Consider the following 18228-nt stretch of genomic DNA (forward strand, 5'->3'; position numbering starts at 1 on the left):
GCGCGAGCAGAGATAAGCGTGCTAAGGGCAGAAAACAAGGAGCTGAAGTGGAAGGCCACCGTGATGTTCCGATTTGGAGGTCCGCCATATGCTGCAGTGGAGGAGCAGGGAGTAGTGATCGTGCCCAGTGGAGTGGGAAACACGGAGGCAGCACCGGCAAGGGCCGCTCAGGACGGAGGCAAGAAGAAGAGACCGGCGGCAGAGTAGAGAAGAAAATCCGGCCTGTGGATGTGGCTGTTTTGTTTGCGTATTTTGTTTTTTTTTTTTTTTTTGTTTTTTTTTGTTTTTTGTTTTTTTTTTTTTTTTGGTGTGTAAAAATGTGATCGGGGTTGATCCCTGAGATGAATAAAATATGGTTTGGTGTTGGAGTGCAAATCTTTAGCACACGGATTTGTGAAAAACAGCAATGGTATTTGGAATGTTTTTTTTTTTTTTTTTGTTTTTTTTGTTTTTTTTTTTTTTTGGATGAGCATGGGGATGATGAAGAGATAATAATGAATAAAAAAAAATAAAGGTGGTAGTGGGGAACAGGACGAATTAAGAGAGCGTGATTAAAAAAAAAAGAAAGTTTGGGCGGTGGATTTTTTTTTATTCTTTTTAATAATAATAATAATAATAATAATAATAATAATAATAATAATATAGTAATGAGAAAAGCATGGGGCGGTGGTGGAGAGAAAACAAAGGGACCAGAGAGAGAGGGAGTGGGGTGATTAAATAAAGAAAAAAAAAATAAAATAAAAAAGTTCCATGTCTCCATGTGCATGTGTTTTATTGTTATTTTAAAGATGCCTTTGTTAGCTTCAAAAAGATGCCTTTGGATGCCTTTGTTGTGCAAAAAAAAAAGAGGCCTTTCTCTGTATAAGTCGTGCATCCTGTGTGTGCCAGGGGTGTGTGCCCGTGTGCCTGGGTTGGTGTGTGTGTTGGGTGATGTGTATCTGTGTGTGATAGCCGAGTGAATTGGCAGCGTGTATGTGTATGTTGCAGAGAGAGAAGGTGCCGAGAGAGTGAGAGAGCTCTGCGAGAGAGAGAGAGAGCTGGGTTTGAGAGAGAGAGAGGAGAGGTTTTGATCCAGGTTTGTCAAGCCTCGCATGTCTCCTTCTTGTGCAGCTTTGATCCAGGTTTGTCAACCTGGTCATGCCAGACTTGTAACAGTTATGGAGACTCCTCCGATGGTCATTGTTGGTGTGGTCGCTTATGTGAAGACACCACGTGGTCTCCGTTCATTGAACACTGTATGGGCTCAGCATCTGAGTGAGGAGGTGATTCTACAAGAACTGGTGCAAGTCCAAGAAGAAGGCTTTTGTGAAATACTCAAAGAAGTATGAGATTGAGTGTTGGGGCAGCGGAGTGAAGGTATGTGTAGAGGTCCGGCGGGCGGCCAAGGCGAGGTTGCCGCCCGCCGGTGAAGCGGAATTACTAAGTTGTTAACCTTGCTCTGATACCATGTAAGATAAATTGATAGAGAGAAAATAAATTGTATGCATATATTGATTGTTGAATTACAAGATTGTTGTATATTGATTTGTATGTTACAAGCTATTATATAGGAGAGGTGTGAGGTAAGTGAGTGGTGGTAGTGGATGGTAGTGGAGGTGGTGGGTGGTAGTGGAGATGGTAAGTGTGTTAGGTTTAGTGGGGTGGATGTAGTGGGTTAGGTTAGTGGGTTAGGTTTAGTGTACATTAACAGAGCACATTTGCATGATTATGTGCTTAATTGATGCTTATCTGTTTGTTTATGATTTATCTATTAGAATACTAATGTAGAATTTGAAATTGAAAGCCAAACGAAATCAAAAACCGAAGTTGACTAGTTCAATAGGCTAATTGAGTCATGAATGGACTTAAAACAGAGAACCTATGTAAAATGTGAACATCAATTTTGCCAACGATAAAACCTGAGGTTAAACCACCAACTAACTATCTTATTTATTTAAAATCGACTCCATTTTTTTTTAAGACAAATATAAGAAAATAAAAATGTTACGATTGTTTAATCTACCTACTTTTTTCATGAATGATATATATGAAACGGTTCGAATTATCAAAATAGAACCTTGGTAGGTTCTACAGACCCCTAAAGTTATCTCAACTTCATATTTAAACTTAAAATAAACTCAGCATATCTAATGCACACGTATTATTTTGAAGTATACCCACCACATGTTTGTAGGCTTTGTACCTTATGAAATAAACTCTTCTATGGTTGGTGTATTTATTTTGAGCGTATTTAACAGATCTCTATCATTTAAATTCCTAATTTGTCTTCCTAATTTTGTACATCCAGAATAGACTAAGATCCTCTCCATTCCATAATTGTAATGAAGGATATCTATTACATCATCTAAATGTTGTAAAATAATCATGAGAATTTATCAATATTTTAAATTCAAAGAGAATCAATATAAACCTTTGGATACTGCAATGAAGACCCTCCATACTTTGGAATGGAGAGAATCACAATCTATCTGAATTTATCTTTGCCAAGATTCCTATGATTCAATCTAGAGGTACAAGTTCAAATGCAACCCGAAAACCATTCCAACCCGACCATTATTAGCTTACTTCACATGTCATTGAGGTATTTTTATTTCATTTTTGGTTAAACAAAAACCATACCTAAATTAATATATACTTTATTTTTTCTTTTATAACGGAAAAGATCACATATATATTTATTTTCATAGAATGGGAAGGGATATGGGACAAAACCATGACTAATGAGCACACTACCGAGATCTGGCCAAAGTGTGGCTCATTTGTACTTTCTGAATATGCACTTTAAAAATGTTACTCAAATGCATTAGCTAATCTTGCACAACTCTCTCACTGGTTTTGGCTCAATGATTTTTCCCAAATATCATCAAAGCTTCCAAAACATGCCAAATTCATTGAACATGATAAAGATGATTTTCTTTGCTTTCTTTGGGTGAATGGTCAAAGTTTTCTATGATCTCAATCAAATGCCCTCACGTACATTATTATGTAGCATGGAATTCTCAATTTTAGTTTTGCTTTCTCCATATTGCTTTTTGAGAGAATGGAATTCATTCCAAAAGAATAAATCTAGTAGGCTATGGTCAATTAGGAAACTAGTTGTCACCCATGGACAAATTTCTTCCACGTGGCTTCTGAAAGCAAGATAGCTTAGCATTTTAGTAGATAATATTCTTGAAGATCGAACTAAAAATTCAATATTTCATTGTGTGTGTTGACAAAATTTCAAACTTTCATTTTTAGTAAATAATATTCTTGACAAAATTTCATTGTCCGTGTTGTTATCAATTAGTGAAATGTGTGATTTATCTCTTTAACGTTTAGAAATGACCACATAACTCATTGTGGTTTGTGAATTGAAGCACACCATTAGGACTACTAACGATTTAATTAAAAATACTAAAATATCATTCTATTTTCGTCATTTGTTTGGAAGGTAAGGTGCACTTTAACTCCTGGTGTTTTATTTCATGTGTGATTTACCGTCTTAAAATTTGAAAATGAGCATATAACCTCCTTATGTTTGCCACGTGTTGCACCCTTGTTGTCAAGTTGGACGAAATATTTAACGGTGTTTACCGATACACTTTAGTCCACAAATCATGTGGAGGTTATGTGGTCATTTCCAAGCGTTAAAGAGATAAACTGCACATGGCCCAAATCACAAGAGGATAAAGTAAAATTTGTCCTTTATTGTGTACGGATAATGAAATTTCACTATTTTCACTGTTCAAAGGCAAACCTTGTTTGGTTTCAATTTTTGAACTAAAATTTTTTGAAAATTAAATTTTCTATTTTTCGTGTTTTTTTAGTGAAGTTTTTAATATTTTAAGAAAAAAAATTTATTTTACTTTTTAGATGCACCTAACTTAAATGTACCTAAAAAGTAAAATGTTTTTTAAAAATATATTTTAAAAAAATCAATGAATATAAAAGAGTACAAAAATATATTGAATTTTTGTATTTTTTTTATATATTTTTCATATTTAGTGAATTTTTTAAAGATTTTTTTCACAAATATTACACTTTTTAAGTATATTTATATTAGGTTGCTTAAAATATTAAAAAAAAATCAATAATTTTTTTAATAAAAATAAAAAATGCAAAAAATAAAAAGAGTCAATTTTCAAAAAAGAGATTCAAACCAAACAATGGAATTTTACTATTTGAAACACAACGAAATTTTCAATAAATGGTTAAATTTGCAAAATTGAAGGCTGGTTGTAAAAGTTGGAATTAGTTTCAAATTTAGGATTAAAAAATTGAAATTGAGAACTATGAAAAGATAAAATAAAAAATTTATGTATTAAAAGAAATAAATTTTACTTTAGTTCAAAATAGAGTAATTTCTCTCTCTCTCTCTCTCTCTCTCTCTCTCTCTCTCTCTCTCTCTCTCTCTCTCTCTCTCTCTCTCTCTCTCTCTCTCTCTTTTTAAGTCGTAATACAAATCACAATCAAAAAAACAAAGTATACATTTTCCTTTTTAGTTCATCATCTACACTTTTTTTTTTTTCATCATCTACGCTGTTTTTTTATAGTTCATTACACAACTTCCACACACCATCTACATGTGTGTTGAACAATTAAAGTACACCTCCACATATAATTAGATTTATATGTTTGGATTATAAATTTAAATAAAAATTTAAAAGAAAAATAGAAAATATGAAACAAATATGAATAAAATATAAGTGGAATTACGTGCTAGCAAATACAATTAAGCATGCAATAACTTTGTTGTGCACAATGCTTATACAAATACTTTTAAGCTTCTTTGCTCCTTCCAAGAATTTGTATGGAACCAGAGCATTGATATTTACAGGAAAATACAGTCTTGGCAGTCTATGGATTCTTCGAAAATTATAAAAGCACATCTTTATCAAAGTAGTCAAATTTTAATTAAAAAGTTATTTTTCTATTTTAACTAATCACTTTTTTAAATACATCCTCTAATAAATTTTCTATTATTTTTCTATTCTATTTAAATATTTTTATTTTATTATTTTTTTTTTCTAACAGTCATATTTTTTTTAAACTAACATTTTTTAATAGTTCAACTTTTGATCAAATATTTTTAAACCGACACATTTTCAATGTGTGTTTTTTTTTTCATATCTTTGTAATATAAATAATATCACTTCATCTCTATTTTTTATCCACTTCAATATAAATTTTTTTTTTTTCAATTTACTCTTTGTTTTTCAGTATGCTTACAATTTTGTACAAGAAAAACTATTTTGTTCATACACATAACCATTTAAAATATCCCATTAGTTTAAGTAATAAAATAGTTGGTTGGTTTATACACATATCAAATATGTGAACAAAATTAAATTTCAAAAAAATAGTTGTGTAATGCTAGTCCAATATTTTATTATTTAAATATATTTGTTGAGGCTTGATGGCTGGCTACTTGTGGAGAGGATTTGAGTCTCAACAGATTTGGCAATTGGAAAGGCTAGTTTGATAGAGTATTTGTTTAGTGAATTTTCTTGGTAGAATAGCTAAGAAAGGGATTTGATGCGTTTGATGCAAATGCTTTGGTTTGGAAACTTGAATTTTAGTAGCTTTTTAATTTTTTTTAATTTTTTTACGAGATAAAAAAAATAAAAAATAAAAATTGTGTTTGGATAGATATTTGAACATATAAAAGGAAAAAATTCGACATGTAGTAAAAAAATTTAAACAGAAAGAGAAAAAAAATTGAATAAATTATTTATTTATGTATATTTTAACAGATAGCTACCAATTTGAATAAATAGTCAACAAAAAGCCAACAGATAAAAAAAAAAAGGTCAACAAATAAATTAAGGGGTAAAATTGGAAATATTCATCAAATTATTTTACAAAAAAATATCTAATAGACCTAATGCTCTAAACAATTGTTAGAGTAAATTTTTTAGCACTTTTCTCTGTTAGCCCCACATATACACACACACACAAAAAAAAAAAAAAACAAAAAACAAAAAAAAAAAAAAAACAAAAACAAAAACAAAAGCAAAAGCAAAAGCAAAAACAAAGACAAAAACCTTCATTCCAGACAACTCCTAAGCGCTGGGTGGTATTGATGTATGAATGCATAATTTCTTCTGTATTTGTGGTGCTCTTTGTTTCTTTCATTCCTATGAGTCTTCATTGTCCTAACATTTACATCATCGTGTTAACGTGTTCGATCGTCCTCATATTTCACCATTCAAGGGGTCTAATGCTGGAAAAGTGGTTTTCATTACATAATTTTTTGCTCTACTTCGAGGGAAATTCTATTTTCATATACTTAATTATCTCAATATATATTAATTCTCAGTGCACACTTATTAATTTAATTATTAATTAATTTTTTCAATCCATATATTAATGTTGTGTTTGGTTGGGAGCTTTAGAAAGGAAAATAGAAAAGGTATGTGAAATGTGAATAAAATATATACTTATATTTCACATAGTTTCACACACTTTTTTCTTTTTTTTTTTTTAAATTCCATCCCAAATTCCCCAGCCAAACACAGCGTAAATGTTTTAATTATACCTTTCACTCATACCATTGTACACACACCCTCTCAATCCTTCTTCTACACACTTGTTGGGTAGATCCACTGTTTCAAGACTTGTTGAAAATTGTAGACCCACATTGCTATGGTTACAGACACATTGAAAACCACAGTCAAAGTGAAGTAAAGACACAGTCTTCAATTGAAGACCTCCATTGATATCACTATTGAAGGCCCTTCATTATATTGTCGAAGGTGAGGCATGTTCTCATTTCTCTATTGTATTTACCATTTTGTTCTTGCATTTACTATTTCCAGGTCTCTGTGCACTCCATTGACATAAAACCGTCGTTTTTTCTTCTAAGTTTTGCAGTTTGGGACTTTTTTCAAAATTATATATTTAATTCAGAAATTTACTTTCGAATACAATTGATTTATTGGACAAATTAGTTCCCAAAAAAAATAAAATAAAATAAAAATAAAATCGATGGTTAATGTCCGAATTTAATAAAGTATTTTGGTTCTGTAGTACCGCAATTCGTCAATTTGTTTGACTTTGATTTCCGAATCATGTATTTTTTTCGGCCCTCAAGTTCTGTTTTTTTTTTTATATTATTTTTATTTTTTATTTATACCAAGTTACATAAGCCACCAAGATTGAGTGGACCTTACGTTCTTTTATGTTTAACGGATCACAGGATTGGAGTGTTATTGAGAGTTTGATTTTGTGAATAGGAGTCAAAGCAAATCCATGGTGGTGCATTGACATGGAAGCCAGTATTATTGACTGAAATTCATGCTGTTATTTTATTCTTTTAGGTCTTCTTTTTTTTTCCCTTTCGGTTCCACTTTTTCAACAATTTTATTTTATAGGTGTGTTTATTTATTTATTTGTGAACTTCAATACATAACAATAGATAAAAACAAAATATGTGCAAAACTGGTATTCCCACACTAGATAAATAAAATAAAACAATATAAATGGTAACTATTACCATTAGTTTTGTTAGCATAACTAATTGTTATTGCTATATTTGTTGATGACTATAATTTGATTATTTCATTACATTTTTATTAGAGTGTTTTCACCATAAATGCTCTATTGGGTTGATGAGAATAATTTTCCTTACGTAGATGCATGTCGGTCCCAGTTAACGTCGGTCAGTAACAACTTCGAATAGAAGTCTTCGTAAATTAGATAATGCTGGACGTGGATGTGGTTGTGGACGTGGACGTGCTCGAGTTCATGATGATGATGCACACATTGTCATGGATAATGATCCTACACATAATGCACCAGTTATGGATGATATTGCTATGAATGATGACCCTATTGGTGATGATGCTAATATTCTTGATGAAGATATTCTTACTAAGCCATTTTTGGGAGGGCCAACTAATCTATCAATTCTTAAAAGTTTTAAAAGTCATATTGTCATAGTTATTTTGAATGGTGCTGATGACAGGATAGCCTTGAAGTGTCATAATCACTCGACTAAGATTCGTTCATGGCCGTAATGGGAACAAGGCAACAACGCTACCTTTGTAAACATTGTGGAGATGTCAGGACTTGCACACTTAGCTCGTTGTACATACCACTTCATCAACAAAATTATTGTGTCCAGTTTTGTTGAGAGATGGCAACCGGAGACAAACACCTTCCATTTGACCGTTGGATAAATGACTCACATTGAATAATGTCGCCACTATCCTAGGGCTTCCCATTGCAGGCAAATCTATTAGCGTGTGTAAGTTGTCAGAAAGGCGGGTCATTGCATTAGTAGTTAATACCTTGAGAATTGATAAGCAAGAGGTCAAACATGAGATGTCTAGTGCTGAGAGCAATTGAGTGAGGCTTGAGTGGTTAAGGGAACATTTTCATAATGTTACAAACAATGATTCAGTGGAAAGAATTGCATGTGCAGGTAGAGCATACTTACTATTTTTGTTGGGTTGTACACTTTTCAGTGACAAGACTGTTATTCGGATCCTCGTTGTTTATTTGAGTTTGTTGTCCAATTTGATGACAGTACCTTCATATGCTTAGGGAGTTACTGCATTGACATACTTATATAGACAGTTGGGATACTCTAGCAGGTCTAGTGTAAAACATATAGCAGGTTACATGACACTCCTTGATAGATGGATTGACATATAGCCAGTTTGTTGTTCGGTTTGATGACAGTACTTTTATATGCTCAGGTTGCTGTTGCATTGACATACTTATACAGACAATTATGGTACACTAGCAAGTCTAGTGTAAAACATATAGTCGGTTACATGACACTCCTTAAGGGATGGATTTATGAGCACTTTCGTGGATTTCTACCACACCTGAATATGAATTACCCTCAAGACATGCCATACGTTTACCGTTGGACTTCTCGAAAAGAGTCTCGTGAAAAGACACAGTTGTAGGCTTTTCGAGAAGAGCTTGATAGGTTGGGTGTACACAATGTAAGCTAAAAAGTCCTTAAAAGTTAAAACTCTATTTCATTAAAAAAAAAAAAAAAAATCATTTTTTATATCTTACAGTTGTTATTGTTTACAGGTTATTTGAGACCCTTGTTGAGTTGCAGAGATGTTCATCCATGTCACCCAGTTATATTCTACCATAGTTACCTGAAGTGTTTGGAAGTAGTTAAATCATATCACCTTGATAAAGTTTTGAGACCATTTGACAGAGTGCAGACGATCCCTAATCCACCATTTGGCCCTATGCATGCTTCTTGAGGAGCCACAGCTTCACACTACAATGTTATGTATGCATACTTGGACATCATTTGGGAGGCATGGGAACAACCATGTGTTATCTGAGCGAAGTAGGAGTACACCAGTATGGCAACCTTGGGATTGTGTTCCTAGTTACATGGATTGGTACCAAACTATTACCCATATATATGTTCAAAACCCAGCGTGTTATTCTAAGGTGGACCCGAATATTCATCATTATCAGTATCCTAGCCAATACACACATGTATCATCATTTTTCATTTAAATTACAATTATTTATGTCATGTGTTATAGATTTGTATATAATGTTGCACTTGTTCTCGTAATACAACATATGTCACAGATATATCAGATCACTCATCTTTTCGTTGAGGCTGGCTATGAAGACAGTGTTTAACATCCTGGTAGGCTTTACTACGCAATTGATGTAATTGAATGTCTTCTTCAAGATCAGCATATTGGTAAAGCTACGTCTAGTACATCTGCTCAGGGTCAGTCTGCACCCAGCTCTTCTACTACATATCATTTTGGAGCACATTATACTCACCAATCACGTAGTTGATAGCATTTTCAAGAAGACGTGATATTTTGAAACATTTTGTATTTTGTGATGATGTTGGTGGATGTATAAAGAGACGGATATTATTATTACTGTAATGCCCCAAAATAAACACAATGTACCCACCTCCTAATAACTATTAAATGGGAACATAACTGAAATGATAAGCCTTCATTAATTGGAGTTTGATATACAAAAAGTGACACATGTAATATACATTCATAAACAGTACATCCTGAATCTACAGCATGTGTTACAAGATAGTGAAAAGAAATGAAAGTTAAATAGATAACCATATGTCCTAGTGGCTTATATATATCTGTCCAAGTTAATGCTTGGGTAGATCAAAAGTGAGTCTTAAGCTCAATACAAATAAAGCCCTAGGATTTTACAAAATTAAATACAAAATATCAACAACAAGTCTTCAGCTCCACAGTCCTCCCAAGCTAAGTCCTTGGTGGAGTCATATCATCAGCACTTGAAATGTTTTTCCCACATAGGGTGAGCTAAAACCCAGTAAAAGTAATCTAACACAGTGTATGAATCTTAACAAAGCTATAAGGTAGATGCATATGCAATACTCGGGCCAAAACATTTTTATATCTTTTTCCATAACCATGCAATGCCATAATAATCTCATGGTTCATAAATCATTTCATTTACAACAGATAAGAGGGTAGTGAATCACACTCTGGGAATTTCAAAACAATACGACCTTTCCTAGAAATTTCGTATGGAGGAAACTGTAAACTGGGACCCATGTAAACGTAGGCTATACAAGCACTACTTTTGCCATTTCACGAAAATTTCGTTCGCGGGATCAGTACCCATGTATACATGTGGTTTTCGAGACTTTCATTCTGGACACACAAGCCAACTTAACTTTGGTGTTACACACTTTCTTCCTAAGTCCACCAATTTTTCTCAAATCATATTAATTTTCAATGTATTAATCAGTATGCAACAATGTTCAATACAAAATGGATAAGAATTTAGTTTTAGTTCAGCTAATCCTCATGCAATTTCTATAACAATCATAGCTACCCTCCACAGATAGCCTAAAACAAATATCTCTAACAGACAAATAAATTTCCATTAAAGATACACTTTTCTAAAATCTCAAATGGGAGTGATAATACATATCCATCTCTGCCATCATCATTATCATCATTTCAATTTCACAATTTCCAATATCAATTCCATTTTCTCTTTAAAATCTCAACATTTACATTTTAGGGCAAAACCCCTTTCTCTTTAAAAATCTATTTCAATGCAAGAAATACCTCATTTCAACATATGTCAACCTCAAATTTATTATCACAACCTTTTTTAATAAACCATTTGAAAAACCCCTCTTTTACTTTTTGATTTCAAACCCTAGGTTTTTGCCAAAACCCCCAAACTACTATAATCTTTCGAAATAACAAATAGCAAAGGCCAAACCCATACTAGAGTATGGAGAATCCCTACCTCGAAGCTAGAAGACCAAGGAGAGAGTGGAGAAACCTCAAAGAAGCCAAAATCCACTTTTGTTCGGATGAAAAGAGAGCCCACAGAGTGTTCTACCTTCTTAACAAAGGGAGTAGGGTGAAGAAATCACTAGATCTTGGTGTTTTTGTAGAGAGGAGGTAAGTTTTAGAGAGAGCACGTCTAAATCTAGGGTTTTGGGAATGTTTAGAGAGAGAGTGAAATGAAAAAGTGACCCAAAAAGGTAGTTCTGCAATCTAATATACGCATAGTTCGCTCGAGCGCAAGATGTGTCGCTCGAGCGACCAGACACAATAAGTTTTACCGCTCGAGCGCAAGATGCTTAGCTCGAGCACAGAATACAAACTCCCAGAAGTTTTACAGATAGAAGATCATCGCTTGAGCGAAGAATATAAACTCCCAGTATTTTTGCATACCTGCAAAAGTACTAGAGGTTCAAAAAAATAGCTCGAGGGCAAGAAGTGTCGCTCGAGCAAAGGAACAAAAATCTGGGTAACAAAAGTTTGAAAAACAAGCTACCAACCTATTCCAAACGGCAATCAAGACATTCCAAAAGCCAAATTCAAAAAGATATAAGGGGAAATAAGACATGGATAATTATATATAATAATAAACCCGGATCCAAAACATCAAATGGGTTAGGTCCAAACTAGAATTGCTATAAGTACTCTTTGGATTATTTTTTTTTTTTTTTTTGATACTTTGGTGGAGTTTGTAGTAGGTATTTATTAGTGATACTTTTTATGATGTACAAGGAGACAAGTATTTTGTGATAACATGGGTGGATTGAACTACTTATTATTATTATTATTATTATTGGTTAATATTATTACTCTTTAACAGTAGTTATATTTGGTTGGACAAAATAACACTTGTAGGCTAATAGTAGTGACATTTTCATCACACTTTGTGTTCAGAAAATGCAAATAATATGATTTTTATTCTATAAATAAGACAACTATAACCCATATTCATTCTATCAAAAAATGGCCATTACAAAATCCAATGACAAAATGATATCCATTTCATAAATCCGTGCTACTATAAATCATAAAAACTAATATCTTAAATTTTTTAAATATCCAAGAACTGCTCCCTAATACATCAATTGATGTCAACTCAAAGGTCTCTCGAGTAGCTACATTAGGTCCTATGTTTGCTTTGAATTTCTAAATGCAACTAACATATGCATTCTCTCATTTTGATGCGCAAGGGTGATGGTTAACTCGCCACAGCACAACAATGGGAGGAATTGGATGGCTAGGCTCCAAAAATGCCAGCATGAACATCCAATGAGAATTCAACCAAATTAATATAATCAAAACTTAGTAAACTTAGCGTACCCATCAATTTCACAATTACAAAATTATTAAACTACAATGATAGGTAATTTTCGTAGGTTATACTCGCACAAAATGATTTCCATTGACAAATACAATGGCAATCTCACGGTGATTCGCTGGGGTTACTGGTGATGATCTCAAAGGTAAGAAAGTGAGATACTATTAGAATGACAAGGGGTACAAGACTACATTATAAAATGATGCAATAAGATACCCTATGTCAAGCATAGTCATACAACGATCAAAGCCTGGGCTGTCTTTAAAGTATGACAGGATGTGTGTCAGCTCGTCAACCCTCTCATGTGCCCCTATAGTACGACGTATTCATCTTTGTGATCATTCAACTCATGTAGCAAATGTGATAACCCAACCATGCATATCATGTTTGCATTTATTTAATCGTAGGAAATTTTGATGTTGATGTTAATATATGTTGTGATTTATATGTGTGCGAATTATCTGTTAGGTGTTATGTTTCAAATCATAAATTGATTATCCATATGACTTAGAAACCCCTAAGTGATGAGCTTAATCAATGCAATTGAATATTTAGAGCCTTATGGGAATTTAATTAAAAATTTGATTCAAATTAATATAAATTATGAATAATTGATTAAGCCTTAATTAAGCTTAATTAGATGAATTACATTAGGTGTTAATCATAATCAAATAAGACAAAGTAAAGATTAATTAATTTAATACACAATTAGAAAGATAATCAATTAACTAGAATAAGGGAGGCTATTCTAGAAAACTTGAGAATTAGAAGTCTTGAACTCATATTTTTGTGCTGGAAAAAGAGTTAGAGAGAAAGAAAGTGAGCTCAAGGAAGAACACTAAGAGGAAGAAGAGTAGAACCAAAAAATTAAAGAATTATCCAAGAATTCAACAAGGTAATGTAAGTTATATCCTAATTCTTGTAGAGAATTCATCTAAGACCTAAAATCAAGAAGTAATTGAAGAATTAAATTGAAGAACTTAGTTAGGTTAATAATCATAGGAATAATTGTGAGAATTCATCAACTTGAGTCTTCAATTTTAAACCTTTGATGTATTTGAGTACATGCACTATTAGTTTTATAGAAATTGAGCCAATCAATTGCATGTTATGAAGATGAGAAAGAAAAAGTTTTGAAAATCTCGAATTCATGAAATTTGGAACTTGGTTTGAAATTAAAAGAAGTTTTGATTCAAATAAGTTGAAGATTGAACATATTTCATATATATTTTCATGCTTTGATTAAGTATTGCATGAACTTTGGTCATAGAAATGAGTTCCAAAGGCTTACACTTATCAAATTTTTGAACAACAAAATTTTGCCCAGAACAACACGTGCAGCTGTGAGCCTTACACGTGCGGTCATCGAACCAGAACAGAGCTATGGCTACTGATTTAATTACATGTGCAACTCGCACGTGTAGCACAATCCGCACGTTTGGCTGGGAGCTTTTGCATGTGTAGAAAATAGGGGAATCCCTTTTGTTTTTCTTTCGACCTTTTTGACCCTCTAGATGCTCATATGAGCATATTTAGCTCCATTGAGGAATTAAAAGACACTTAGAAACCGATGTTAATTAATCTGAATTAATTAAGGAAATTAAAATTAATTGAATGCTTTTCTTTTATCGTAGTGTATGTGTTTTCTGTAGGTTGGACCACCAAGGAGTAACATTTGAATCAGGTTACGGTGAGTAATGTCTCTGTAAAAATATTTTTGTTTAAATGCTTTTGGAAATTACTATGCTATACAAAGTTTTATTAAATCTATGTTTTGTTTACGAAATGTCCAATATGATCAGTATTTTTCGAAATGTCAAGTTATGCTACGGAATTTTGAAATGTTATAATATGACAAGTTTTCTGAAAATTATGATCGATAAGAATGAATGATTTTCCTTTTCGAGCTTCTAATGCGACATATAAAATATGATTTGAACTTCAAGAACTTTTGTTTTGTCTTTAACTCGTCTATATGTGCTTTTTGTAGGTTGGATCGCCAAGGAGTAACATCTAAATCAGGTTACGGTGAGTAATGTCTCTGTAAAGATATTTTCGTATAAATATTTTTGGAAATTGCTATGCTATACGAAGTTTTATTAAGTCTATGTTTTGTGATATGATAAGTATTTTCTGAAATGTCAAGTTATTCTACGGAATTTGGAAATGTTATGATACGACAGGTTTTCTAAAAATTATGATTGATAAGAATGAATGTGTTTCCTTTTTGAGCATCTAATGTGACATAAAATATTATTTGAACTTCGGAACCTTCTGTTCTGTCTTCGGCTCATCATAGATGTTATACATATGTTATTGATTCGTTGTAAACGTTCTGTACGATGTCGATCCTTGATGATCGTTCTGTATGGCTCCGATCATGTATGATTATTCCGTATGGCTTCGTACCTTCATGGACGTTTTGTACGTTATCAACCCGTTATAGACATTTTGTATGGTCTCAATCCGTGGTGATCATTCTGTCAAGTTTTAATAATACTATTGGTATGTACCACGTAATGTATTTAACTATGAAAGGTTTGATGAAATTTATTTATTACTATATGTATTCAAAAAATGCTTTGATCATATTAATGTCTCTATATTTGTATAATTATAGAACTCATTCATTTAACCTCTTTATTTTGATATTACTCATTGGGCTTCCAACTCACCCATTTTCTATATGTATATATGTAGGTGAGCAATAGGAGGACCCACATTAGGGATTTCATGGAGTCAACCTTTTTTGTGAAGCCACTTTTGACGTGCCTCCGCATTGAGGCTTTAGTTTTTGTTTTAGCTAAGCTTTGTAAAGCTTTGGTTTTGTCATGTTTGTTACGTTTTATGCTTGAAATTGGGTTATGTATATGAGACAAATGTTTGTAAATATTATGGTATGTTATGAAGTGTTTTGCATATTTATGTTCATGTCATATAAGCACAGTTCAATGGACAACATTATTATCAATTTATTATCTACTTCCGCTTCAGGCCCTGTATATTTAATTATACTTTGAATTTTTGTCTGAGGCCATAGGTAATCTTATGATTACTAGCCAGTTATGATCCAAACCTGTAGGGGTGGGTTCGGGTCCTAACAGCAAATCACGCCTAACTTGCTCGTAGTCATTCCCTCCAAGACCAAGTAAACCCGCAATAGCTCTAAAACCACAATCCCATCACCTTCGATATCCTTCATTAACTTTATCAATGATTTTAACATAGGCGGGAAGTCACCAGCATATGTACTCGATAAACTTGTTCTAGTACGATATGTCTGTCTTCACATTCCACTTATTCTCATATGTGCTCTGGCTATCATAGCCATTTTCAACCAACTCAAATGCACACGGGTCACAACGGCAAGATATATCAACTTTCTTATGTCCTCAACGTGGATTAGGCTTCACATCAGGCTAAATAAGGAAAGTCCTCACTGGGTTTGCAATTTCCCTTAACTTCTTTAACATATCCAATTGCGTGGCATTATCAGACTCATTGAAATGCTTAAAAATCAACTCAAGTTCTGGGGTACTAGTCAATACCAATCTGTCAACCATCGAATTGTGCACACATATATTAAGTAGTGTCCAATTTACATATATGCTACTGAGTTGAATATGGCGTCATTGTCTCGTGAAATCTGCAATCTCATGAGCATAAGGTACACCATGCATGTGCCTAAGAACACACCCACATGCTACAACATCAATTCGAACTGAATTTGTTCTCTTACTGTCTGCCAACACATACTCCAATGCACAAATAGACACATTACCCCAAAGCTCTCTAAATTGAGAAGGTTTGAATTGATGTTGTATAATAGTCAAACTCTTCTCGAATGATGCTTTTACTTGAACGTGCTGCAACTCAAGTAGACAATATATTTTTTCAAATGATATCTCAAATGTCATTTGACTTGAACCTAATTGCCTCTTCAATTTAGCATGAGCACTCTCAGCCCTGTTCATATGGATGTAAAGAAAAAATAGTGAAGTATAATAATTAAAGACAACGATATGACTTATAAGAAAATATATATATATATATATTACCGATTTGTTACAACATTGCCAAAATGCTTACACATGTTTCTATGTACCGCAACAATTTTTTTTTTATTATATGGATTCAACTGTCTCATAATAGTTATTAAAATCCTTACGCAGTATAGCAAGGTGATCATTGTACTCCTCTTCGATAGATGACAATACTAAATAATTCCATGCAATGTTAAACTTTTCCCATTTTTCTTTTGTCTCAAACATTTTCTTGCATTTCACCAATACATTCTTATTAATATGCCAATGACATAACAAATGTCAAGCATTCGGAAAGGTGTTGTCAATGGCATTCATCAAGGCAAGCTCTCTGTCTGTGACAATGACTTCAAGTAAAATTTTGTTGTCCATAAGATCACGCAATGTTTGTAACACCCATGCATAGTTATCAACACGCTCAGTTTGCAAGTATGCGAAAGCCACGGAGCATGCCATGTGAGTTGATGTCACTCCCACAATTTCAATAAGATGAAGATGATATCTATTTGTCTTATATGTGCAGTCCATAATCAACACACAAGGAAATGTACAAAGCAAATCAAAGCTCACTGGATGTACCTTAAACAAGTCCGTGACAGTCATAGAGCCTTCCTCACATCGATGACACTCAATGTACTTATGCTTCGCTGAGTCATCCAGCAGTTGTTGCATCTGGAATTTACCAGCTTTCTGTAGAACCCTACATCAATGTCATACATTGTAAACTATTTTCATTGTGTTATATTAAGGGCATCCCTCTGTTTGAGTGTAATTAAAATCTCTTTTGGTATTACAAACTCTTTGACATATCTAGTAACAGTGAGTTCTCATTAGCTGACAATCTCCCTGCATATGAATGTCTTTGGAGATGCTCCGCAGCTAGATGATTATGCAGTCCACAAACTACATTCAATTTCCATTCATTGTTTGCTTTCAACTTGTATGCGCTCAAATCAAATGGACATTCGCATTTCTTCATACTAGTTTGTTTCAACAAGTCTTACGAGTCATCTTTCAACTTGTTACGCGATTTATACTTACAAATCCTCTCACAAGGAAGATAAATTCATAGTCTCTTGTGACCACCACCATAGTCTAACGTCTTTATAATAATAACAAAGTCATTGGTCTTTCCAATATCACGTACCCAAATAAGCAATTTATTATTGTTGTCGAAACCCATATATAATGTCACACAACTTTCATAAAAACAAACTAACTAACGAAAATGATTAAGTTATGAAATTCATGTTAAAGATTACCTGTTTAGCTGTAAAATGACTAGTACAATCTACCATAATATTATATCGAAAAGGGGGAAAAAAATTAACTCAACACGTCAGAGTTGAATATAACACTATTATTCGGCACTTAATAATCGAAATAAATCAAATTTTCAATCTTCAACTATCGAATAAACTAATTAAACTCAGTAGTTAAGTATCGAATAAAAGTATTAATTTCAGTGTTTAAGTGTTGAATAAAACAATTACTTTCAACATTTGATGTTCGAATAAAATGAAATAATTCGACACTAATTTTTCGACTTAAAATCACAAGGAAAAAAAAAAAACTTCTGCAC

The 18228-nt window shown here is 32.9% G+C and overlaps 1 protein-coding gene across 1 annotated transcript; it reads right to left on the minus strand.

Moving 5' to 3' along the window:
• Positions 1 to 16928: 16928 nt before the first annotated feature.
• Positions 16929 to 17625, minus strand: LOC114310210 (uncharacterized). Its single transcript, XM_082896775.1, has 2 exons — positions 17465 to 17625; positions 16929 to 17346 (listed from the first exon to the last, which is right to left on the minus strand). The coding sequence occupies exons 1-2, from the start codon at positions 17623 to 17625 to the stop codon at positions 16929 to 16931; spliced, it is 579 nt and encodes a 192-aa protein (XP_082752901.1).
• Between the last annotated feature and the right edge of the window lie 603 nt (positions 17626 to 18228).

Source organism: Camellia sinensis, chromosome 12 (genome assembly GCF_055761805.1).
Source record: "Camellia sinensis isolate YWXY chromosome 12, ASM5576180v1, whole genome shotgun sequence".
Lineage (NCBI taxonomy): Eukaryota > Viridiplantae > Streptophyta > Magnoliopsida > Ericales > Theaceae > Camellia > Camellia sinensis.